General features: G+C 32.5%; 2 protein-coding genes across 5 annotated transcripts; one reads left to right on the top strand and one right to left on the bottom strand.

Moving 5' to 3' along the window:
- The first annotated feature begins 402 nt into the window (after positions 1–402).
- On the top strand, positions 403–11,980 carry LOC109807771 (uncharacterized). 4 transcript variants are annotated; one of them, XM_020370387.3, is made up of 5 exons: positions 403–723; positions 1,256–1,567; positions 1,720–1,803; positions 2,103–2,399; positions 10,715–10,952. In XM_020370387.3, coding segments are annotated over exons 2-5 (654 nt in total). In that variant the 5' UTR covers positions 403–723; positions 1,256–1,296; the 3' UTR covers positions 10,717–10,952. The 4 variants fall into 4 exon arrangements, with proteins under 4 accessions (XP_020225976.2, XP_020225975.2, XP_082930813.1 ...); XM_020370386.3 differs by having other exon boundaries at positions 406–723; positions 1,235–1,567; XM_083074687.1 differs by lacking the exon at positions 10,715–10,952 and adding an exon at positions 11,378–11,980 and having other exon boundaries at positions 577–723; positions 1,235–1,567.
- Positions 11,981–23,163: 11,183 nt separating this feature from the next.
- Positions 23,164–24,286, bottom strand: LOC109788572 (early nodulin-like protein 17). Its single transcript, XM_020347329.3, has 2 exons — positions 24,028–24,286; positions 23,164–23,614 (listed from the first exon to the last, which is right to left on the bottom strand). The coding sequence occupies exons 1-2, from the start codon at positions 24,191–24,193 to the stop codon at positions 23,286–23,288; spliced, it is 495 nt and encodes a 164-aa protein (XP_020202918.1). The 5' UTR covers positions 24,194–24,286; the 3' UTR covers positions 23,164–23,285.
- Positions 24,287–27,172: the final 2,886 nt, after the last annotated feature.

Raw genomic sequence — 27,172 nt, 5'->3', positions numbered from 1 at the left:
ACATGAATTAAAACCAAATAATAAGAATCAAATTTAAAAAGAAAAATTTTACAAGAATCATTTAAAAATATTACAAAGACTAAAATAAAAAAATGATATATTAAAATATTTAAGCTTATATTTTAAGAGATTAATGATTATGTAAGGACAATATATATAAAATAGTTTAACACATGATCGATTAATTAAATGTCATTGTTATAATTACTTTTTACATATTTATTATTAAAATTAACAACTAATTATAAGTGATGGTTTGTGATAGGAGGTTACATTATTGGAATATCACGTATTTTTTCATATTTTAATACTATTGTCTTAATTGTACTATACTAAACATTTAAAGTTAAGGTTATCTAACTCTATTTTAACTTGAGTTCAGTTTGGCAACCCCATTAAATCAACGTATATACCATTAGAGCGCACGTCAAGTTTTGATTTGTGTGGGAAGAAGATCGTTGACATTTACAGAAAGATTTTTTCTATGGTGTCCTCGTAAGAAATGCATAAGAAATTTATTCCAGATGAACATTTAAGGAAAGAAAGCAATGCCAGCTTAGTAAACGTAGGTAATTTGATATGCTAAATATAAAAGTGGCCCCAAGTATATAATGTCATGTAAGCTACCAAAACAAAATGTCAATTATAAAAAGTTGATTCAAGATGGTTGCACGGGATTGTTGGTGGGTTCATTGACAAAAGCATAATCTTTTCCGCTTCTAGGTAATCATTTTCTTTCATCCTCTCTATTCGATTTGTAATTGTGTGTTCCCACCCTCAATTTGTTTTAAATTTCACACTCACACTCGATGAAAACGAGTAGTAGATACGTTTTCACTAACCTGCATGTAGATAAGAGTTTCATTCCTTGTTTCAATCAATCTGCAATAAGCATTTTATGGTGGTAATAAGATCTGACTGCTTATCCATCTTTTCTTGGATTGTAAAGCTCGTCTTGATTTTTAATCCAGAATGTCTACATATTGGCTTGTTAATTATGAATTTGGTCTGTAATTAATATAAGGTAAAAATTAACATGAAAGTAATCAAGAAACTAAACAAAAAAGTAAAGAGTGTGTGTATTTTTTATTTGGATCTGGTTGTTTGGTTTATGGGTCGATTCTTTGTTTTATTAAGAATTCTTTCAAGAACTATGCTTCTTGACTTAGTTCTTGGTTGGAAGAAATTGTTCTTACACTTGCTTTATCTCAATCTTCTTGGAGCTTAATTTCAGGCATTGTTGGCAATTTTGAAGGGTTTTTGTTACTTTTGTTAAAGCTCTGCGCCACATACGCAATGGACCAGATTATGGGACAGAATTGCATGAGCCTCAGAATGTTCTTGGTTATAGCTTTCCCTGTCGTTGTAATTGTAACAGTAACCCTAATGTATCAAAACTCTGGTTTCGGACTTTTTGAGGGATTTTCCGGAGGCATAATACAAGGAGGAACAACTCAGAACGTTACTGCTGAGTTGTTGACTGGTGGGCCAAATGTTACAACTCATGGCTTTGAATTGGGAGGAAGAGTCCAAAATATAACACATGACAGCTTAGGAGAATCAGAAGGTAATAATAACTGTGTCAGTATTAAGTAATAGTGTAATTAACACCCATGTATGGTATGCATGAGATTTTGTAATTATTCCCCTTCAACATCGTATCACTTATTCTACCTGTTTCTTAGGACCAAAACTCACGTTACTTCCTTAATAAACTAGGTGGAGTTAAAGAACTTCAAGGGAGATCTCAAAATGATGCCACTACTGAAGGAAGAACTAAGAATATTACAGCAGCAGATGGTGGTGCGTGATACTGCCATTTTCTCCTTATTTTTGCTGCCAAAGTTTATTTATATATTTCGATCAAAAAATTTCAAGTATTTTTTTCTTATATATACATTCAGAGAAAATATAACTAACGACTCTTTTAAATTTTAACATCATTTAAAAGCATTCAATTAGTTACTTACACATATTCCTTTTATTGCTATAAATTTCCTCACAATTTAATTATTAACTCTTTAGAGCCTACACTAACTCTTTAGAGCATTTCTCTTTATATTTGCTAATTAATGTATGAAATTTGTATATTAAATTTTTAGGCCCGAAAAATGTTTCATTGACAAGTTCAACAAATGAGTCAACTCAACATGCAGTTAATCATGATGACAAACTGCTTGGTGGACTATTAGCCTCTGGATTTGATGAAACATCATGCAAAAGTAGAATGCAATCTCACTTATATCGCAAAGCTTCTCCACATAAGCCTTCTCCATATTTGATATCTAAACTACGTGGCTATGAAGAAATCCATAGAAGGTGTGGACCTAGTAGTAAAACTTACGACAAAAGCATGAGAAAGATTGAACACTCCAAGAACAATGGTGTTGCTACAACGTGTAAGTACCTTATCTTTACACCAGCTAATGGTTTGGGGAACCAAATGATTAGCCTGGCTGCAACATTTCTTTATGCCGTCCTCACTGATCGAGTGCTACTTGTAAAATTTGGGAGCGATAAGCATGGCCTATTTTGCGAGCCATTTCTCAATTCAACTTGGATATTACCGAAGAAGTTGTTAGGTACAGCTGCGTACAGCTGCCACCACCTTTCGGTGGTTTTCTAATTTTATATTAGAAGCGGGTCCCACATAATAATAAAATAATATTAAAAATTTAGGAGAAATTACGAAAATGTCATTGGGACTTTCCTATAAATAGGGAAGCTGAAAACCATAATTTTTATCCCAAACCTTCTTCTCTTCTCTCTTCCTCTCTTATACACCTTGAGATCTGTTCTCGGTAGTAGTAGTCTCCTAATTCAAAGGAGTAAGTTATAGAGAGAGAAGTGTTGTAATTTCCTCCCTTTCAGTAAATAATATTTTTACTGTGGTTATTTTCTCCCTTGTCTCTTTTTTACTCATCTCTTATTTTAGCTGTGAGTAACTATTAAGCCTACTCTGGACCTAACAGTGGTATCAGAGCCACTAGGTTGTTTATTATTCCGCTGTGGTGTACATTGGTATAGTGTCGGAGAAAATTTCTTAGTATGCTCTGTGGCTGCAGTATTGTCTGATCAGTCACATCAGAAAAGAATTATTCTTGTTACTGGATTTTATCATTGTTCCAGTAGGCGGTACTATTCTAGTGGAAGTTACTTAAGTCGGTTTAATAGAAGAAATTATGGCAGCAAAGTTTGAGATAGAGAAGTTCAACGGGAACAATTTTTCCCTGTGGAAATTGAAGATAAGAGCAATTTTGAGAAAAGACAACTGTCTTAAAGCAATTGAAGGCAGGCCATCAGATATTACTGATGAAAAGTGGAGAGAAATGGATGACAATGCTGTTGCCAATTTGCACTTAGCAATGGCTGATTCAGTTTTGTCGAGCATAGCAGAGAAGACAACTGCAAAGGAGATTTGGGACACGCTCGTAAAATTATACGAGGTCAAGTCACTTCACACCAGAATATTCTTAAAGAGGAAACTCTACACTCTTCGAATGAGTGAGTCCACAGCAGTGACGGACCACATCAACAATCTGAATACGCTATTTGCTCAGCTTTCAACAGCTGATTTCAACATAGTGGAAAATGAACGTGCGGAGCTTCTACTTCAGAGTTTACCAGATTCATATGATCAACTCATCATCAACATAACAAACAATAATGTTGTTGGTCGTCTATCCTTTGAGGATGTTGCCGGAGCTATTCTTGAAGAAGAGTCCAGGCGAAAGAATAAGGAAGACAGACTGGAAAGTTCAAAGCAAGCAGAAGCTTTGACGATGATGAGAGGAAGATCAATGGAACGTGGCTCCAGTGGGAGTCAAAATCATGGTAGATCAAAATCTCGAGGAAGGAAGAACCTCAAATGCTATAATTGTGGCATGAGAGGGCACATGAAGAAAGATTGTTGGCACAAGAAGAGTGGAGGAGGGAAGAATTCTGAAGCGTCAACCTCTCAAGGTTGTGTTGCTAGTACCCAAGAAGATGGAGAAATCTTGTACAATGAAGCAATAAGTTCCAGAGGCGAAAAACAACTCCATGAATGTTGGATATTGGATTCAGGTGCAACCTGGCACATGACTCCAAATAGAGATTGGTTTTGCACTTATGAATCAATCTCAGGAGGATCCGTATTTATGGGAAATGATCATGCTTTGGAAATTGCTGGAGTTGGTACTATCAAATTAAAAATGTATGATGGTACTATTCGTACAATTCAAGGGGTACGACATGTGAAGGGCTTGAAAAAGAATCTATTGTCCATTGGGCAACTAGATGATCTCAAGTGCAAGATCCACGTTGAAGGTGGAATCTTAAAGGTAGTTAAAGGCAATTTGGTGGTGATGAAAGCTGAGAAGATCACATCAAATCTATACTTGCTTTTGGGAGAAACGTTGCAAGAAGCAGATGCATCAGTTGCAGCAATAAGTCAAGAAGAGGCAACGATGATGTGGCATCGTAGACTAGGACATATGTCAGAGCGAGGCCTGAAAATTCTTGCGGAACGTAATCTCTTGTCAGGGCTTAAAATGGTAACCTTACCATTTTGTGAGCACTGTGTGACAAGCAAGCAACATAGATTACAATTTGCCAAAGTAACTACAAGGAGCAAACACATACTTGACTTGATCCATTCTGATGTTTGGGAATCACCAGAAATTTCCATGGGAGGAGCAAAATATTTTGTATCATTTATTGATGATTATTCCCGGAGATTGTGGGTGTACCCAATCAAGAAGAAGTCAGATGTGTTCCCAGTATTCAAGGAATTTAAAGCACAAGTAGAACTTGATACTGGAAAAAGGATTAAGTGCTTAAGGACAGACAATGGAGGAGAATATATAGATGGTGATTTTCTGGCATTCTGCAAGCAAGAGGGTATCAAGAGGCAATTTACAGTTGCTCATACACCTCAGCAGAATGGGGTAGCAGAGCGGATGAATCGAACTCTTCTAGAAAGGACAAGAGCTATGTTGAGAACTGCAGGATTAGCCAAGTCTTTCTGGGCAGAAGCAGTCAAAACTGCTTGTTATTTGATCAATCGCTCACCATCAACAGCAATTGGTTTGAAGACACCAATGGAGATGTGGAATGGAAAACCATCAAATTATTCTTCATTACATGTGTTTGGATGTCCGGTGTACGTGATGTACAACTCCCAAGAAAGAACAAAGCTGGACCCAAAATCCAGGAAATGTATATTCTTGGGTTATGCTGACAATGTTAAGGGGTATCGCTTGTGGGATCCCACTGCCCGCAAGGTTGTTGTCAGCAGGGATGTAGTCTTTGCAGAAACTGAACTGCAAAAGGAGCAGGAGAATGACAGCACTATCAAAGACACCAGTATAGTGGAGATAGGAGGAAAGTCTAAAAAGGATGACACCTCTGAAGCAGAACAAGAGCATGAGGAACAAGAACCAGATGAAGCCAATGATGAAGAAGTTCAACAAATAAGACGTGAGAGAAGGAGACCATCTTGGCATTCAGACTATGTTATGGCAAGTCATGATGCGTACTGTCTCTTAACTGAAGAAGGAGAACCATCAACCTTTCAAGAGGCGTTGAGGAGTTCTGATGTTTCTCAGTGGATGGCAGCAATGCATGAAGAAATAGAGGCCTTACATAGAAATAAAACATGGGAACTTGTTGATCTTCCAAAAGGTCGAAAAGCCATTGGTTGCAAATGGATCTATAAGATCAAACGTGATGGCAATGATCAAGTGGAGAGATATCGTGCAAGATTGGTGGTTAAGGGATATGCTCAGAAAGCGGGCATTGATTTTAACGAGATATTCTCGCCAGTTGTCCGATTAACCACAATCAGAGTTGTTCTGGCTATGTGTGCTGCATTTAATTTACATCTTGAGCAACTTGATGTAAAGACTGCTTTTCTTCATGGGGAACTCCAAGAAGAAATATATATGCTCCAACCAGAAGGCTTTAAAGATCAAGGAACATAAAACTTGGTTTGTAGGTTGACCAAATCTCTGTACGGTTTAAAGCAGGCGCCAAGGTGTTGGTATAAGAGATTTGATTCCTTCATTATTAGCCTTGGTTACAACAGACTGAGTTCAGACCATTGTACGTACTACAATAGGTTTGATGACAATGATTTCATCATCTTGCTGTTGTATGTGGATGACATGTTGGTGGTAGGCCCCAACAAAGATCAGATCCAAGAATTAAAGGCACAATTGGCTAGGGAGTTTGATATGAAGGACTTGGGACCGGCAAACAAGATTTTAGGGATGCAAATTCACCGAGATAAAAAGGATAGGAAGATTTGGCTTTCTCAGAAGAATTATTTATTGAAAGTCTTGCGGCGCTTCAACATGCAAGACTGTAAGCCAATTTCGACCCCACTTCCTGTCAATTACAAATTATCCTCAAGTATGAGTCCTAGCAACGAAGCAGAGAGGATGGAAATGTCTCGAGTGCCGTATGCATCAGCGGTGGGAAGCCTTATGTATGCCATGATTTGTACGAGACCAGACATTGCACAAGCAGTGGGAGCGGTCAGTAGGTTTATGGCAGATCCTGGTAGAGAGCACTGGAGTATTGTAAAGAGGATCCTTAGATATATCAAAGGAACCTCAGATGTTGCATTATGTTTTGAAGGATCGGAGTTTGTTGTCAGAGGCTATGTTGATTCAGATTTTGCAGGAGATCTGGATAAACGAAAATCTACTACTGGTTATGTGTTTACACTTGCTGGAGGAGCAGTGAGCTGGTTGTCTAAGTTACAGACTGTTGTAGCTCTATCTACTACAGAAGCTGAATACATGGCAGCTACGCAAGCATGCAAGGAAGCAATTTGGATTCAAAGGTTACTGGAAGAACTCGGGCACAAGTAGGAGAAAATTACTGTGTATTGTGACAGTCAGAGTGCCTTGCACATTGCAAGGAATCCAGCCTTTCATTCCAGGACAAAGCACATAGGAATTCAATATCACTTTGTTCGTGAAGTAGTAGAAGAAGGAAAAGTGGATATGCAGAAGATCCATACAAAAGACAACATAGCAGACGTAATGACAAAGCCTGTCAACACTGACAAGTTTACATGGTGTCGATCCTTATTTGGCCTATTGGAAACATAAGCAACACGAAGTATCAATAAAGAAGAAATGGTGTGAAGATATGATTAACTTAATCATAATCTTCAAGTGGGAGAAATGTTAGGTACAGCTGCGTACAGCTGCCACCACCTTTCGGTGGTTTTCTAATTTTATATTAGAAGCGGGTCCCACATAATAATAAAATAATATTAAAAGTTTAGGAGAAATTACGAAAATGCCATTGGGACTTTCCTATAAATAGGGAAGCTGAAAACCATAATTTTTATCCCAAACCTTCTTCTCTTCTCTCTTCCTCTCTTATACACCTTGAGATCTGTTCTCGGTAGTAGTAGTCTCCTAATTCAAAGGAGTAAGTTATAGAGAGAGAAGTGTTGTAATTTCCTCCCTTTCAGTAAATAATATTTTTACTGTGGTTATTTTCTCCCTTGTCTCTTTTTTACTCATCTCTTATTTTAGCTGTGAGTAACTATTAAGCCTACTCTGGACCTAACAGAAGTCTCCGTTTTGGAATGAAAAACATATCGAAACATATCAGTTCCTGCTAGAGAAGGATAGGGTTAGCAACTCAACGGAGGATTTACCACCAGTTTTGTTTATGAATCTACAACACTCCCTCAATGACCCTGAGAAACTTTTTCACTGTGGCCATAGTCAAGATCTTCTCCGAAAAATCCCTATGTTGATTTTGCAGTCTGATCAATACTTTGTGCCCTCTATGTTCATGAACCCGTTTTATAGCATGGAGATTACCAAAATGTTTCTAGAAAAGGATGTAGTTTTCCACCATTTGGGTCGCTACCTTTTTCACCCTTCAAATGAAGCATGGGAATTTATCAGAAGTTATTATAAGGCACATTTGGCCAAAGCAGCTGAGAGAATAGGCTTACAAATAAGAGTATTTAAGCCTGAAACCACACCAACACAAGCAATCATGGATCTAGTTTTAAGCTGCACATTAAAGCATAAGATACTACCAGAAGTGGGTTTAGAAACTTCAGTGTCTTATGCTAAAAAAAAACAGACTACAAAAGCAGTTCTCGTGGCATCTTTATCTCCAGAATATGGAGATAATTTACGGACTATGTATCATAACAAACCAACCATTAGTGGGGAAGTGATACAAGTTTATCAGCCAAGTCATGAAGGGCATCAAAAGTCTAATGATAATAAGCATAATCTGAAGGCTTGGATGGACATGTATCTACTAAGTTTATCTGATGTGTTGGTGACAACATCTCTCTCTACTTTTGGCTACGTTGCTCAGGGGTTGGGAAATTTGAAGCCTTGGCTTCTATACAGGATTTTAAAAAACGAGAGCCATTTTCCAGCGTGTGAACGAGATTTCTCATTGGAGCCTTGTTATCATGTTCCTCCTAAGCATTACTGCAATGGAATGCCCATGCCCACCAAGGAATTATTTTCTTCTTTTCCCTATTTGAGGGAGTGCAAGGATTTTTATTTAGGTGTGAAGATGGTTAATGATTCTATGTAATTTCATATTTTCATGGTTTAGCCTTTTTTTCTCTCTTAAATTTATAGTTTAACTGGGCAATGATTTTTATTTGGGTGTGAACTCGTAAACAAAATTAAATACCTTCAACCAACATTGGAGTTACTTTTTCTCCCTTCACACACAACCACATAAGTGTTACACACGACTATTAGGAATATCAATATGTGATATTTCTAAAATTTTGTATAGATCATTGAAATAATTATTATTTATTTATTTTAAAATAATTATTAGAGATAAAAAATAATAATTTTAAATTTTAAAAAATGAAAATTAAAGATAAATATCATACAAGGATTAAACTAAAATTTATTTATTTTACGAGGACAGAAATAATGTTTACAAATTTTAGAATGATGAAAAATAAAAAAAAATTATAGGATTAAAATAACAATTCTCTAATTTTATAGAAATTAAAAATATATTTAAGTCAAATAAAATTATAAAAAAAAATAACTAAATAAATTTTAAAAATGGCATTATACATCACAATAATATTAAAAATAATAATAATAAATTACTAGTCGTCATTCACCTGATTTTAGTTTATAAAAAATAAAAAATAAAATATTAATTAAATATGAAAATAAATTATATATAACCATGATTAAAAGTTAAAATCATAAATTTTGAAAATTAAAAATCAATTCTATATATTTTATAAAATCATGATTAAAAAAGTTATTGTATAAATATTATCAACAAAATTATTTTAAATGTGCTATTTTAGTGGAAAAAAAGTTACAATTTTATTATAATGGGGAATTTGAATTTTGGAGGGAAGAAATAAAAAAAATATATAATAAAAAAAAGAGGAACAACAACTTTTAAAAGAAAAAATGAAAATCCTTAGAGAAAGTAATTAATATATATATATATATATATATATATATAAATAAGACTGATTTTTAGTGAAAATGTAAAAATTAAAAATTATATATGTTGATGACAAAATTTAAACTTAAGTATTTTTTATTAAGTTTTTGTATAAGTTAAATAATAAGTTGTATTAGACAACATTGTCAAATAAATTCAAAACATCTTATAAGTTATTCATAAGATATTTTATAAATTTATTTAAACACTCTTAAAGTATATTTTTTATTTAAAACATATTACATTTTTGCTATCTTAAAGTGTTTTTGATTTTTTTTTATATATAAATATGTTTTACAGTAAATGTGCAACCTTGATATTTTAATATTTAAATGTTTTAGTTTAAATGTGTAAAGTTTTATAAGTTAAAATTTTTACTTTTAAATGTATTTCTCTCATTTTTTTTTCTTAGCATAAAAAAGGGAAGAAATTTTTCTTTAAAAAAACTATTGGACCCACAAAATTACCATTTAACCGTAGATTTCACGAAGTGGATATAGATTAAGAAAAAAAATTATTTATTTTACGAGTCAAATTTATTTAATCTGTTAAAAATGTAGATTTTGCAGGTCAAATTAATTTATATATCCACTCCTAAAAAATGATGTGTTTGACATAAAAGATTTTAGTGAACATTAAAAGAAAGTAATATTTTTCATTCCAAATAAATATTATCTAATCTCATAAAAAAAATATTATCTAATTTAATATTTTAATGGAATAGATAATATAATATATTGTGAAACTTTTCAAGCATCTTTTATTCATTTTACTAAATACTAATATACAACTTTGGAAAAAGAAAATTTTTATTTTTCTTAAAAACCCTTCACTTATAACAGACTCTTAAGATTATGGGGCAAAAAAAAAAAACTGACCCTTATGATAAAGCCATAAAAAATATTTTTATGAATAATTTTTAAGTATGAATAAAATAATTAAGGTGAAAAAAATTGACTTAGAGATTTTTTGATTGCAATCATTTAAAAATATAAAAAGAATCATAGTTTTTTTATAGTAACAATATATTAGTATAAAATATATATTTTTTAAGTAGTGACTAATCTCTGTTGAGAGTTGTGAACGCATATAAGATGGATATGACTTTTCTAACGTAGTTGATTTTGTTAACACTTAATGTTGGTAAAACAATCATAATTTAATTAGCATCTCGTAATTTTTAAAAAATTATTAAAAAAGTTAAATAAGCACTTAAGTTATTTTCTTGCATCCATCCTTACATCAGAGACCTCAGAAAAAGGCCCAAATGCGAGACCCAGCCCAAAAGGCACCTGATGAAGCCCAGCTAGCTGAAAGAAAAAGAATGAATCTCGAGAAACTACTAATCTCCGTCAATTTTTCTTTTGGGGAATCCATTCCTTCTCTCAAATACAAATACCCAATTCTTTTATTCCTTCAAACCAATTTTCTTTCGTTTCCGCAACTCGTGAAATCAGATCAACTTTCACTGCCTCCCTCGATTCGGTACGATGTTTCATTCCCTGTTTCTAATACACCTATGCAATGGGACTTGTTAATTTCTTAGTCTATGCATGATTTGCGCCATCTTATTTCCATGTGTTTGCGTTCCCAATTTTCTTTGAATCTTGTTATTTTGGGAATAAAATGAAGTGAAAACACTGTCTGAGATTGAACTATAATTTTCTCTATCCAATCATACAAATGAAATTGTTTGGGAAGCTGAAACTGAAACCTGATAACAATTCCACGTGTGAATGAAATTGATCTAGCTTTCATTTCCTGCATTTCTTCATTTGAATTCAATGAATAATTTAATGTTTATAAAAAAGGGATTTTACCTTGAGAAGATGGAATGGAACTACATAAAGAAATGATTTTGGTTTGTTTATGATTTGCCTCTTTCTGACTGTGATTCTTGCAATACCAGATATTTGACTGCAAGCAAGCGTAATGGGTATATTCAGGAGTTGCTTCACCTTCATTGCAGGGACGGTCTTTGGGATTTACGTGGCTCAGAGCTATCAAGTTCCTGATGTCAAGAAGGAAGCTGACACTGCCTTGTTACAAGCAAAACAGGTTGAGGAAAAATATCGAAAGTCTAAGGAAGAAGGGCGATGATCAATGATGGTTATTATGATTACAACTTCTATAAATTCTCACACTGAAATCAGGTTCTTGTTTTTGTACTTTTGCTTTTCTGGGTGCATCCTATAGGTATAGGATCAGATACCTCTATTGGAAATTAAACAATAATTAGTGGAAAATCTTTACACAAGTGTAACGTGAGTAATACTCTGATACTTAAATCTTCGATAATGTTAGCACCAAGCCAGAAATTTGTTTAGTGGTGTTATGCCGGAAAAGACATTCTTTTTTATATCATCCTTTAACTGTTGCTCTTGGTGATGATATCTGATTCTTTCAAAATGTTGTATTGTTTGTTTAACGAAATATATATGTAATGTGGTGTGGAGAAGTTGCTTGTTGTCCTTCATATTGAGGAGAAACCAGTGAGAGGTTTTTTATCATACAGACATGCACTCACTTTTATCCCATTTTTACTTTCTTATTTCATTCTTTATTTCTCATCACGACACATTATTCACTCTACTTTTACTTTTTTTCCCCACTGTCTCCCTCTTCCCTCCGCTTATAGGACTGTTTAAAAAATATTAGTGAACAAGTTAAATCGAGAGTTTAAAAAATCAGACCATTAATTGAATGCATCAAGCCTAAGAAACAGTTTGATTTAGGTGAATTATATTTTTGGTTCAGGAAAAATTGTTTTCCAGTTTGGTTCGTCTTTTTTTACGAGGAACCAAAATATGAACAAGCCTAGAAATTTGTTGTCTTTTGTGCTGTTATGCCCGGAAAGACATTTTTTTATATCATCCTTCAACTGTTGTTCTTGGTGATGATATATGATTATATCTGATTGGGATTTGTTCATTCAAGATGTTATATTGTTTGCTTAACATGTATGTGTATTGTGGTGTGGAAAAGTGAAGTTGATTACTGGTTTAACATTATAACCGGGATTAAGAAAAGCTAAAAGGTTTGTAATACCTCCATCAAATCAGTATCTCCATGTTGAGGAGAAACAGGAAAGAGGATTATTATCATACACTCGCTCACTTTTTCTTGCACATTTCTATCCTACATTTTTTCTTTATTTCTCATCGCTGTCACCTATATTTCTCTCATCTTTTTCCCCCCTCTATCTTCCTCTTCCTTCTGCTTATGCACCTAAAATATTAGGACTGTTTAAAAAGTTTTTGTGATTGAAATTGAATCCAGAGTTCAAAACCAAACCATTTTTAACAGTGCATCGAGCCTAAGAAACAATTCGATTTAGGTGAACTGTTTTTCTGGTTCAGGAAAAACTGTTTTCGGGTTTGGTTCGTCTTTTTTTTTTTTTACATGGAACCGAACTAAGAGCAACCCTCACTTTCACCGTTTGGTTCCGTTCAGAGCAAGGAATATTTTGGTTCAGTAGTCCTAAACTAATTTGGTTCAAATTTTGGAATATAGTGAACTAAATCAAATAAACAGTTCAGTTCTCCAGTTCGATTTTGTTCGACTTTCTATGCTAAACTAAACCATAAACAGGCCTGCCAAAATGAGGTGTAAGTTCATCTTTTTTTAAGGGGTAATAATGTTTCACATAAAAATACTAACATCATGATGTGAATCATTAGCAAAAATAAGCACTGCACGAACATGAGATACTAAAACAAAATTAGTTTATTTTTGAATTTGGAATTTATTTTAAATTTACAATGAACAAAATGAGTTGAGGTTATTTTTTATTTATTAATAATTAAGATTACAATGAGGGTAACAAAGTTCAAATTTGTAATATTGTATATTATTTCAACTTTTATCATTAGACTAACTCCGGTTGTTTTAAGTTGAGACTATAGAATCTAATAACAATTTGTTAATATAACACGTGTTGATTAGAAATACCGAGGAAAAAGGTAAGTTTTTTATTCCAAGTAAATATAAAATATTTTTTTTAAAATGAAATAAATAAAGTAATATATTTTTATGAACTTTTCAACCATATTTTATTTCATTTAGTAAACAATATATAATTTTTAATTTAAAAATAAAAATTTTACATTATTTTTTTTTAGACTCTTTATCTTAAAATGTCAACGAACATATGGGTTAAGTAAAAAGTTATTTCAACTTAATTAATAGTTGCAATTATTTTAAATACTCATGAAGATAGTTTTATTGTCTATAATGATTTTACTTTACTTAAATAGGATTGACATAATTGAAAAATACACGTAATTTCTATACTAAAAAACATACTCTTATGATTATGGACAAAAATTCTTAAAAACAAGTCAATATTTCTTGAATATGAAGAATCTAGTTTTTAAAATTATCATTTTTTTAGCCATTTTGAGCTATTGAAAATTTCCTACAAGAACCTAGGTCCATTTGGTCGAAAGAGAGGAGAGGAAATGAGAGATTTTAACAAAGGAAAGGAGAGGAATTATAAATTTTGTTTAATTAAGAATAAAGGAGGGTAGGAAATATAAAAAATAAATAAATAAATAATTCTTGTTTGAATTACAAGGGAAAGGAAGAAATTTTAAAAATTAATTTACTTTTACATTATTATAGTTTTAAATTAAATAATATAAGTAAGAATATTTTTTACATAACACTAAAAATATTTTAAAATTTTTCATCTCCCCTCTACCCCTCCCACTATTGAAGGGGATTTAAAATTAGATGAAGAGAAGTCTTCCTTCTTTCTCTCCTAAAATATGAATCAAACAAGAAATTTTTAAATAATTCATCTCCTCTATTTTTTTCTGACCAAATACTATGTAATTGTAAAACATTAAATATCAAATATTTAATTATAATTTATTTTTAATTTTATTATCATATTATTATGACAAAATATTTATTAATGATGGGATTACTTTGCTTAAAATTATAAGATATGGATCGAATGTCACTCGAAAGAATGTTTCTCCCAACATATCATCTAGTAAATTGTTTATATCACTCAGCAAAGAAAAACACTTCATAAATGCTTAGGCAAATGAGATATTAGTCATGTGCATTAATTATAATGTCTCTACACAAATCAAATGGTCAAATGGTACGCGAATCTACAAAACACCGGTGACAAAGGAGGAGTGGAGGAGGAGGTCAATTATTGGTTTGTTTTGGTTTTCTTTTATCATTCCTTGTATCTCAACCCAATTTAAATACGATTTAACTTTTTATGTTTTTTTTTATATAATAATTTCATAAATGGGTTACATTTTCCTTTAAATATTTTTAAACTATTATTAATTCAAAGTTTTATGAATTAATGGATGACGACTTTTTGTTGGGTATCAGAAAGAATGAGCGGAATGCGGAAGCACCGGATCAAGTTAATTAGAGATAGAGAGAAGTAAGTAGAGAGACAAGAAAAATAAATACACACCAAGTTTACGTGGAAACTCCAAAGACGGAGAAAAAACCACGGGCGATCAAGAGCAAGATAATTCTACTATGTAGAAATAGGAGAGTACAAGAAGTTCTCTAATATCATGAGAACAAAGAGATAATCTCTCAAATATAGACTAAAAATACTCTCTTGAATCTTTCCTCTCTATGTATGATTTTTCTCAAGTGTGTAGATTGCTGAATCAATTGCAATTTGCTCCAAATGCTTGATGCCTTATATAGGCATTGAGAAGAAGCGTATGCACCCAAAATAAGGAAACCTGGAACAAAACAAGGAGCAAAAAAGAGGAAACCATGCATGGAATCATGGCCTAAAATCAAGGAAACGTGTTTTCCTTAAAACAAGAAATATGGAAGAAATTTGTGCCATAACTTTACAATCTCCACCTTGGCTCAAATTTAATAAGTTGCTCATCGCCAGATAAAGCCCCAGAGGGGCAATCATTTGTTGTAGAGACCAACCAAGCCCAAACAATGTTGAAACTTGGCATTCGGAAGTGGCTTAGTAAGCATATCTGCTGGATTCTCAGATGTATGTACCTTTTGTAGTAGAACTTCACCAATAGTAACAATATCTCGGATAAAGTGATGTTTAACATCTATGTGTTTGGTCTTGTCGTGGTAACGACTATTCTTAGTCAAATGAATGGCACTCTGACTATCACAAAATACAGTAAGAACATCTTGTGTGAGACCAAGTTCTTTGACCAAACCTCGGATCCAGAGAGCCTCTTTCACACCCTCTGTTGCTGAAACATATTCTGCTTCTGTTGTAGATAATGCTGCAATAGATTGAAGTGAAGCTTTCCAACTGATAGCAGAATTACAGAGAGTAAAAATGTAGCCAGAAAGAGATCTTCTTCTATCAAGATCACCACCATAATCCGAATCAACAAAACCTGCAACATTATTAGTTGTAGCTTTGTTTCTGTCAAACACCAAGCCAATATTACTAGTACCTTTAAGATACCGAAAAATCCATTTTACAGCACTCCAGTGATCCTTTCCAGGATTATGCATGTATCGGCTCACCATGCTAACAGCATATGCTAAATCAGGTCTAGTGCACACCATAGCATACATTAAACTGCCAACTGCACTAGCATATGGAACGTGTGACATACGCTCCATCTCTTCTTTTGTTTGTGGGCAAAGGTCTGAAGATAACTTGAAATGTGCAGCAAGTGGAGTAGAAACAGGTTTACAATTATTCATATTAAATCTGTCAAGTAATCTCTCAATATATTTTTGTTGAGATAAGAATAATTTACCAACTTGTCGATCTCTATGAATCTCCATGCCAAGAATTTTCTTAGCTGCACCTAATTCCTTCATCTCAAACTCATTATTGAGTTGAGCTTTCAATTTGCTTATCAAAGACTTGTCACGTGATGCAATCAACATATCATCAACATAAAGTAACAAGTATATGAAAGTTCCATCAGGAAATTGTTGAAAATAAATACAATCATCATATTTACTCCTGGAATAACATTGCCCAATCATAAAGGAATCAAATTTTTTATACCATTGTCTGGGTGCTTGCTTGAGGCCATATAAAGATTTCTTTAATTGACAAACAAGATGCTCCTTACTAGGAACAACAAATCCCTCAGGCTGATCCATATAAATTTCTTCTTCCAGCTCTCCATGTAGAAAAGCTGTCTTTACATCAAGTTGCTCTAATTCTAAATCAAACAGAGCAACAAAAGCAAGCAAAATACGAATGGAAGTATGACGAACAACAGGTGAGAAAATCTCATTAAAGTCAATACCTTCCTTTTGATAAAAGCCTTTAACGACTAATCGCGCCTTGCATCTAGGATCTTCAACCCCTGGAATGCCATCTAGGATCTTCAACCCCTGGAATGCCATCTTTCTTCTTATAGATCCATTTACACCTTAGAGGTCGTTTTCCTTTGGGGAGCTTTGTCAAATTCCAAGTGTTGTTCTTGTGAAGACTTTCAATTTCTTCATTCATAGCCACTAGCCACTTAGCAGAATCAACACAAGAAACAGCTTCACTATAGCTGGCAGGTTCAACATCATCATTTACCTCTTGTGCAATTGACAATGCATAAGCAGTCAAATTGTCATCAGTGTATCTAGCTGGCAATTTTATCTGTCTTCTTGTCCTATCTCGTGCAATGTTATATTCTTCCTGTTGCTGAATAGGATGATCATCACCATGATCATCAATGCTAGACTCAGTGGTAGAGGAAGATGGAACATCAACATTAGGAGCTACAAATTTTAACTCTAACTCCACCTTCTCGCTAGTACCTTGCAGATTATTAGTACTGGAAGAAGACACAGATGATTGTTTTCCAGAAGATAATAATGCATCCTCATTAAAAGTCACATCTCTACTAAGAATTAATCTTCGTGACTTAGACTCAGAACACCATAAACGATAACCTTTAGATTCAGATGCATAACCAAGAAATATGCACTTAATAGCTCTAGGAGCTAATTTTCCATCATTAACATGTGCATATGCAGGACATCCAAAAATTCTTAAATTAGAATAATCAATAGGATTACCTGACCAAATTTCTTCTGGAATCTTGAAATTAAGTGAAGAGTGTGGAGATCGGTTGATCAAGTAGCAAGCTGTAGATGCTGCCTCGACCCACAACTCACGTTGATGCCATAACCCAGCATTTGAGAGCATACAACGAGCTCTCTCAAGGATAGTTCTGTTTAAACGTTCTGCAACACCATTCTGTTGGGGTTTACCTGGAATGGTTTTGTGTCTAGCAATACCATGATTTGCGCAGAACTCATTAAAGTCACCTTCACAGAACTCCAATCCATTATCCGTTCTGAGCTTCTTGACTTTCTTTCCTGTCTGAGTTTCAACAAGAGTTTTCCACTTCTTAAAAGTGAGGAATGTTTCATTTTTGTGCCTTAGAAAATAGACCCAGACTTTACGAGAAAAATCATCAATAATAGTCATCATATAACGGCATCCTCCATAAGATGGAACTTTAGAAGGACCCCAAAGATCAGAATGAATGTAATCAAGGGTACCTTTTGTGCGGTGAGTTGCAGTGGAGAAGCTAACTCTTTTCTGCTTCCCAAAGACACAATGTTCACAAAACTCCAACTTACCGATGCCTTGATTACCAAGGAGACCTTGCTTGCTCAGAAGGTGCATGCCTTTTTCACTCATATGGCCCAGGCGCATGTGCCATAATTTGGTGGCATCTTTATCAGACATAGAAGATGAGACAGCTGCTGATCCTGTCACTATCCTTGCAAGATATACAAACTACCAATACGGTTAGCTTTTAATAAAACAATAGCACCTTTTGATACCTTTAGAACTCCACCTTCAGCTGAATACTTGCACCCAAGAGACTCTAGGGTGCCAAGAGAAATTAGATTTCGCTTCAAGTCAGGAATAAAGCGAACATTGGAAAGAGTCTTGATAGTGCCATCATGAGTCTTGATCTGAATAGTACCTATTCCTGCAATCTTGCATTGGGTGTCATTACCCATCAAGACAACACCACTATCAACAGGTTCAAGAGTGGTGAATAAGTCCTTATAAGGACACATATGAAATGTACATCCAGAATCAAGAATCCATTCAGTTTTGCTCCTCTTATCAGAAGAGACAGATATCATAACATCACCATCAGAATCAGTTTCAACATTAGCAGCTTCAGCAGGATTTTTACCTTTTTCTTGCCTTTCTTGTTTCTTTTTCAAGATAAAGCAGTCGGAGATATCATGCCCAAATTTCTTGCAATAACGACAGGTTTTGTTGGATTTACGCCCTCTGGATTTGGATCTACTTTTCTTGTTACTGGTACTCCCTTTTTCTTGAGTTCTACCCCTGACACTTAAACCCTCACCCTTGTCCTCAGAGTGGATATCAAGATCAAACTTTTCTTTGGACAACAAATTAGATTTAACATCTTCAAAGGATAAGGTATCATTGTTGCTATACAACATAATTTCTTTAAAGTGTTTATAGGTAGAAGGTAATGAGACAATCAACAAAACAGCTTTATCTTCATCATCAATTTTAATTTCAATATTTTCCAAATCCATGATAATAGAATTAAACTCATTAAGATGAGATTGAATAGGAGTACCTTCGACCATACGAATCGTATATAGTCTTTCTTTGAGACGAAGCTTGTTTGCGAGACTTTTGGTCATATAAAGAGATTCCAATTTCAGCCACAAAGCAGCAGCGGTTGTTTCATTTGCTACTTCACGAAGAACCTCCTTGGACAAGCATAGTTGGATTGCTGAAAGCGCCTTTTCATCCAACTCGTCCCATTGCTCATCAGTCATGTTGACCGGCTTTTTGGCTTTTCCATCTAAAGCTTTCTTCAATCCATTCTGTGTAAGAACAGCTTTCATTTGGACTTTCCAAATAGAAAAACAAATCTTGCCATCAAACTTCTCAATGTCAAATTTAGTGACGGTAGACATATTGAATCTCTAATTAAACAAGTAGCTCTGATACCACTTGTTGGGTATCAGAAAGAATGAGCGGAATGCGGAAGCACCGGATCAAGTTAATTAGAGATAGAGAGAAGTAAGTAGAGAGACAAGAAAAATAAATACACACCAAGTTTACGTGGAAACTCCAAAGACGGAGAAAAAACTACGGGCGATCAAGAGCAAGATAATTCCACTATGTAGAAATAGGAGAGTACAAGAAGTTCTCTAATATCATGAGAACAAAGAGATAATCTCTCAAATATAGACTAAAAATACTCTCTTGAATCTTTCCTCTCTATGTATGATTTTTCTCAAGTGTGTAGATTGCTGAATCAATTGCAATTTGCTCCAAATGCTTGATGCCTTATATAGGCATTGAGAAGAAGCGTATGCACCCAGAATAAGAAAACCTGGAACAAAACAAGGAGCAAAAAAGAGGAAACCATGCATGGAATCATGGCCTAAAATCAAGGAAACGTGTTTTCCTTAAAACAGGAAATATGGAAGAAATTTGTGCCATAACTTGACACTTTTAATGAGATAGAATAAGATACATTGAAAAAATGTCAAAAATAAATAAATGTTGGTATTTATTACAATTAATATTGAGGAGAGATCCACTTATTTCTATAGTAAGTCTACTTAGACTTACTTCATTCAATAACTCGTGTTCTAAATTAAATTTTTTAATGATTCAATCGTTAAATTAATTTTTTTTATGTATGAATAAACTTTGCAAATTTTTTAAAAATTTAAAAATCATTTAATAATTCATTTTATTAATTTAAAATGACAAATAATCATAAAAATATTTCATACATGATTTAAATTAATGAAACGTAATATCAAATAGTTTTCAATTTAAAAAAAAATTGGTAGACTTGATTTATATATTAAAAAATTTTAATTCAACATTTAGATCGTTAAAAATTTATATAGAATGTGAGTTATTATAAGGAGTAAATCTAAGTAGATTTACTCTTGAAATAAGTACATCCTCCTTATTAATATTATATTATTTTTGTTTATTTACTAACTTTTTTAGCCATATTCTTTTATTTATTTACATATCAATATCCATGTGAAAAGAATAAAGATAAATTAATTAATATTATGTTGATTCACCAATTGCGTGGATGATTTATTTGTACTAATTAAGTGTATGGATGGTCTTGAATTCAAGTTTTAAATATACATTTTTTTTATATATCACAATCGGTACCAATTAAGAAATTCGTAACAACTCACATTTGGTTAAACCAATTAAGTTAGACCCATTTAAAATTTAAAATTTGATCTTTTAACCTTTAACTCGAACAATAACTCTTAATGTGATTATATAAAATACAAGTGATTTTTATAAAATAATTTTCTTAACCATCTCTTTTAATTTACCACATCTTATTTTTATTTCAAAATTTAATTTAATTTTTAAAAATAATAATTAAAAATAAATTTATATTAAAATTCTATTTTAAAATTTGAATATAAATTATATATTTGAAAATATTTTTATTATGAATTTTAATTATATAAAAATAAATATTTATCTTAATATAAAATTAAAATCTTATCTTGTGCGATGCATATGCTAACTAGTTTTATTTTAGTTAAGAATTGTTTGGTGCTTTAAAATAGAATTAGAATTTTAATTAGAATTTTTTTCAGAATTAATATTTTAGTATGTGCCTTGTATAAGATAAAAAAATAGTTTTTATATAATTCTAATTTATAATTAATAAATATATTTAAATATATAAACTATATTTTATACTAATAACAAATAATTTTAATTGTGAGATTAAGTTAACTATTAACAATTTAAAATATTAAAATTTAATTTTAATATTAATTTTCTTAATTTATTATCCTTTTTATTATATATATATATATATATATATATATATATATATATATATATATATATATATATATATATATATATATATGTATGATAGCTTGGGATTTCTAAGAAAAATAATTTGTGTTAATTGCAACGAATGTCTAATTGAGAAAATGAGATGAGCAAGAGTAACACTTTCGATTTTTATGTTGTAATCTATAATATGAGAGTTTTTTTTCTTGGTTCGTCCAAGGAGTACCCGATAGGGGTGACTAATCTCCTCAAAGGGTGGGATAGCTGCCCCCAAGATTTAACACGGCTGCATACACAAGGCAGGATTCGAACCCCTGACCTTGCTTAAACGTGGATCAACCCCTACCGCTGAACCATATGCTTGGAGTTCTATAATATGAGAATTTATTAGAACTAGTGTATTAACTTGTGCATGATACAAGATAAATATTTATTATAAGATAATTAAAATTTATATTAAATTATATAAATAAAATGTTATATTTAAATATATAAAACATATTATATTTAAATTTTGTATGAATAAATTTTTTTAATATATTTTTTTTTTGAAGCAAATGAACTTAACTCATTTCATTAATGATAAGAGATGCAATACATGGAGGAATAAAATCGAAAAAGTGGTGACTAGCGGAAGATCTAGCCACCCTTGCTAAAGTGTGGGCGACCCGATTGGCTTGTCTCCTAATAAACCTAACCTGAAGGTTTTGATGGGAACGTAACAGGGATCTACATTGATTTATAATGATCCCATATTCTGAGTGAAGAACCTGCGTGCTGTTGAGATGATCCGCTACTTGCTTGCAGTCCGTTTCCACACAGACGTTATCGTATGGAGAATGGATGAGATATTGGATTGTTTCCAACATAGCTGCTGCTTCTGCCTCATGGGGTGGTGGTAGGCCATGCTTCCATCCGGATATGGCAGTCTGGAATAATCCTCTTGTATCGCGGACACAAATACCGAACCCAAAGGTAATATATAAACTATATTTTTAAATTTATTATAATAATTTATATTGTGACATGAAAATATTTTTAAATTTTGAAATTTTATTTTTAAATATAAATTTAATTAGAGATAAATATGATAATTTTAAATTAAAATAGATGAAAAGTTAAAAAATAAACTCTCTTAAAAATTTTAAAAACACTCGCGTGATATAATTATTTTCATATATATATATATATATATATATATATATATTAATTTGGAATTGTAATTTTTATTTGAGTTGTTTAAAATATTATAATATATAATTATAGTTAATATTTCAGCATCTACAACATACAAAATAAATACTCAATTAAAATTTTAATAAATAAATATATAAAATATAATTCTACATTGTGATAAATGATTTATATTGTGATATAATATTATTTTTAATTATTAATTTTTTTATAAAAATTAAATGCAACTTAAAAATAAACATGATCATTGATTTTAAAATTTATTTTTTCCTAATCATAAGCAACAATTATTGATTTTTAAAATTACTCAAGAGTAAATTTCTTTTATCATCTTTATTAATTATTAACTTTATTTCTCATGTATTCACTCCTAACTAATATTAAATATAATAACCACTTCAAATAAAGAGTATCTTAAAAATAAAATTAGAATTTATAACAAAATTAATTAAAAACAATCAATTTAATTACTCTTCTTAATTTTAATAATTTATAGTATTGTGATTTTAAAATTGACAAAAAAAAATAAACACCCCATATCAAACAAAATAGCACCAAGGCATTAATTGTTTTTTTTTTATATTTTCTTTAATTTGCCTCTAAATAGATAAGACTCGTGGAAACAATAGCTTGAATTGGAATGGAGAACCTACACCACAGGAGAAACAATTCAGAACTAACAAGTTTGCATGTCACTTAGAAATATGAATCCATTCATGACGAGAATCCGAAGTAAACATGGAAGATACACGAACAAATTGAGATGGAAGGAAAAAGAAAAGAGAAAAGAATAAGCCATTATGCTCCACAGTTGCTAAATCCAAACACATCCAAACCAAGCTAACACAAAAGACAGCATTAGTGAGTGAAAACTCCTTTTGAAGAGCACAGGAGATGCAGACTTTGGAGTTGAATGTTCAGCAGAGGTAGGAGGTGAAGGAAGAGGATGGACAATAACTGAGACCTTCATCCCATTGAAGCACTGGCCATTGCCACAAATGAAGTAGTATCTCTTGGCCTTGTTAAGGGGTATGAAATCCTTGCCACTACTCCAATTCCCCACTGCCCCTTCTGTGGTGCAGTTGTCATACCCTGTTTGGTTCACCTCAAACACATTGTATTGGTTCTTTTGGTACCTGAATGCTGTGAAAAATCAGGGGCAAAAATGTCAAGAAATAGTAGTTGATGAATAATACTTGGAATAAATTATCATTCTATTCCCTAAAATAATTTCTACACTAAATTAACATTACTCTAGCCTAAAGTGAAACAAATAATTTGATATATTTTTAGGAATCAAAATTTAGAAATTTAGCCGCATACACTTATTTAACATTTTCTCAATTTCAATATCTATTACCAGTTTCAGTATGAAGGTATAGTCAAATACTTATAGTTATCTAACAGAAGTGAGAAAAAAAAAAAAGAAAAGAATGAATCTTTTAGCAAAAATAAAGGCAGAATCTTGAAGAACAACATTTGAGGTTTTGTAGAGGTTTAAGAAAAAGAAAGTATGTATAGATCTGCAAGTTTTAGTGAAGGAGAGAAAGACTAACAGATAAGGTCGCCGACATAGAAAGTGTGGTTGTTGGCCCAAAGAGTGTAGTTAATGCCAGGGTTCCACCCACGATTGGCTCCCACAATGTGGTCGGTGGCGGTGGCAACGGCGCAGAGGAGCAGAAGGAGGGCACATGTCAGTTCCCATGAGCATGCCCTTGCCATATCTTCTCTCTCTCTTCCCTTTGCTTTCTAGTTTCTAGAGTTGAGTATTTCAAAGCAAAGGAACATTAACGGTAAGTAGAAGTAAGTAGAGGACAACAATTATTGCATTTGGGGACACACCATTTCTGTCTCACACAAATACAGCCTGTCACATACATTCTAACATAAAATTTTCATCTAGCCTGGCCCAACACATACTCAACTTACCCTTCTCTCTAATTTTTTAATTTAGGCCCATTAATTAAATCATACGACTCTGTCATGACCATTTTGATCCTGTCCATTTTTCTTTTTCGGCCTATCCCACACAGACTAGGACCGACTGCAATTAACAATTCCTATACCTTAGTCGAGGTTCAATTTTAGTCTAAACACTAATATGTAGAAAATGCAATAAACAATTAATTCATGGTATTAAATCCATGACCTGATAGTGTAGATAAGTGATAGAATAAATAATATTAAAATTAAATTTAATGTACTTTAACATTATTTAAATTTTGTTTATTAATTTTGAAACATTATTAAGGAAAACTTGTCTTTAACTAATATTGTCTTTTGAAATATATTATATTTTTTTAACTTCTAAAGTATATTATAATTATATCTATAGAAACATATAGTTAGGAGTACCAATGATTCAAGAAGAAGTCTGCATTGTTGATTTTAATTAGGTGTTAAATCATGTTAATGTTCGTTTAGCATCTTGAAAGGGTAAGTTTTTTAATAAGATTGGCTGTTTGTGCGTTGTTAACTTTGCGATTTCTTCTATTCTTGTATATTACATGTAGTCACTTTGGCTACCACAAAAAGTGTGTAACAAGATTAATCAAGCCTACCAAAGTTCGTTATGGGCCAAGGATGGTGCAATTCGACTCTAGTCTTTGGTGAACTGGAGTACCATCTCAAATCCAAAGGAGGAGGAGTGTTTGAGTTTCCATGATGCTCGGCAGGTGAATATTTTTTTACTTAGAAAATTGGTGTGGGACCTTTTACATTCGGATTAGAAGTCGTGGGTGAGTCTTTTACGTGAGAAATACTTGCATGGAGAGTTGGTGTTGCATGCTAAGAAATAGACTGGAGCGTCTTAAATATGGAATAACATTGTTAGAGGTCTTCCTTTTATCCAAGAAGGATTTGAACCTAAGTTGGGTGATGACAACTCCTCATTTTGGTATAAAGACTGGTTTAGTATGGGCATACTAGGGGTACGAGTATCGTTTGTTCATATTCATGATGTGGAAGAGACAGTGGCCCAATGCTATAAGAATGGAGCTTAGGATTTTAGGTTCTTATACACTCAGCTTCTTAATGAGTGGGCCCTATGATTTCAGCAAGTTAGCATTCCCTTTATTAAAGGTAGTGGGGAAAGGTGATGTATCAAACTGTTACACTACAGCTCCAAGTTTTCATTTTCTTCAAACCAAGGCACCTTGTTTGCAACAACACATATGGAAGAGTTTATGGAAACTGCATAATCCAGAGAAGGTTAAATTCTTTCTTTAGCAAGGATTAGATAAGGATTTACCTACAAACTAGCTAAGGTTCTCTCGACATCTTGCATCTAGTAACACATGCCCTGGATGTTAATGCTCGATAGAGACTTTGTTACATGCCTTAAGGGATTGTCCTCATTTGAAGGAAATATGGCTACAAATTGGTCATGGGCTTGCTTGGGTGTTTATGGTGCATGATATCGACACTTGGTTCTTAGTTATCATTGAACATCAGGATGGAATGAGGTTGAGTATGGTCCTCTAGTGAGTATGAAGGTTTTGGAGCAATATGATTTTCTAGGAAAAAGGATGGAGTATTTAGTATGTGTTGTATCAGATTGAGACAACTATTGAGGATAATCTTTTATATTTGAAGTGGAGTTAGGGGAGAATGTGTATTGGTCCCCTCTTAAATACTTGTGACTAGAGTTGAATGTAGATGGTAATTGGTTGAGTGACAAAAGAGTTATGAGATTTGGAGGTGTTGTGAGGGATGTAGTGGGAGGTTGGAAGTTGCAAGCTCAACAAGTAATGGTGATCTACTTCATATATAATTGTTGGCAATAATGGAAGGTTTGGAGTTGTGATGACACTTAAGTTGGGAGCACATAATTTGTGAATCAGATTATGTTGGGGCAATGTCGATGATTTAATGGTCGGATCATGAGATATTATCAACAATATCAAAAGGATGGTGACTCAAAATTATAAGGTTGTTTTTGTGAGTATCTCTTGCAATATAAACAAAGTGACTCAAACTCTTGCAAGTTGGGGTGGAGGACTAGGAATTCAAGTATTTATATTGTATGGAAGTGTTCTTCAGGTTTTAGTTCCTAGTTGGTGAGAGAAGATCTTTCTTTATTATAATTCTTTTTTGTTTGTTTGTTTATTTTTCTGAATACACAAAAAAAAACATGTTATATTTTATAAACATATTTACTTTAAATCGACTTTGTTTTTATGAAGAATAATGATATTTGTCCACCTAAAATTGAGTGCATTAAAATGATAAAGAAAGAAAACAATAGATGTAATGAATAATAAAATAAAAGAAAGAGAGAGTGAGAGAGATTGAAAAAAAAAAAGGATGATTTAAACTTTATGTGTGTTTGATAATACATTTTTTTTATCTATAAAAAATATAATAACTAAATAAGATGGTTTAAACTTAAATTATCTACGTACAACACATTATCAAAATTTTAAGATTATTTTTTATAAGGACCGTGCATATGGTTTTTAAAGAAACTAATCCCAAGAGTTGTAAAAAAATCCTACTCGAGCAATTATTTTCCTATAAAACTTGTGTCATTCTACAATTGCATTATATCATCATTTCATTTTATTTGTTATAAAAAAATCAACTGAATTAAAAATAAAAAAAAAATAAAAGAACTTATTTAAATTTATAATAGTATTTGATGATATTTTTATGCTTATTTTAGTGAAACAAATATTTAGTTAAAGAGAAAGGCGTAGTTGT

Source organism: Cajanus cajan, chromosome 5 (assembly GCF_000230855.2).
Source record: "Cajanus cajan strain Asha chromosome 5, NIPB_CcT2T_4, whole genome shotgun sequence".
Taxonomy (NCBI): Eukaryota; Viridiplantae; Streptophyta; class Magnoliopsida; order Fabales; family Fabaceae; genus Cajanus; species Cajanus cajan.
This window is presented reverse-complemented; position numbering and strand designations above follow the sequence as displayed.

What these genes read in the sequence shown, in the direction of transcription:
- LOC109807771 (XM_020370387.3), top strand. Translation starts at nt 1,297, where the DNA reads ATGGACCAGATTATGGGACAGAATTGCATGAGCCTCAGAATGTTCTTG. An exon ending in CAGCTTAGGAGAATCAGAAG is followed by an intron (nt 1,568 to 1,719) that starts GTAATAATAACT and finishes TTAATAAACTAG; the next exon opens with GTGGAGTTAAAGAACTTCAA. An exon ending in TATTACAGCAGCAGATGGTG is followed by an intron (nt 1,804 to 2,102) that starts GTGCGTGATACT and finishes TTAAATTTTTAG; the next exon opens with GCCCGAAAAATGTTTCATTG.
- LOC109788572 (XM_020347329.3), bottom strand. Translation starts at nt 24,193, where the DNA reads ATGGCAAGGGCATGCTCATGGGAACTGACATGTGCCCTCCTTCTGCTC. An exon ending in CTATGTCGGCGACCTTATCT is followed by an intron (nt 23,615 to 24,027) that starts GTTAGTCTTTCT and finishes GATTTTTCACAG; the next exon opens with CATTCAGGTACCAAAAGAAC.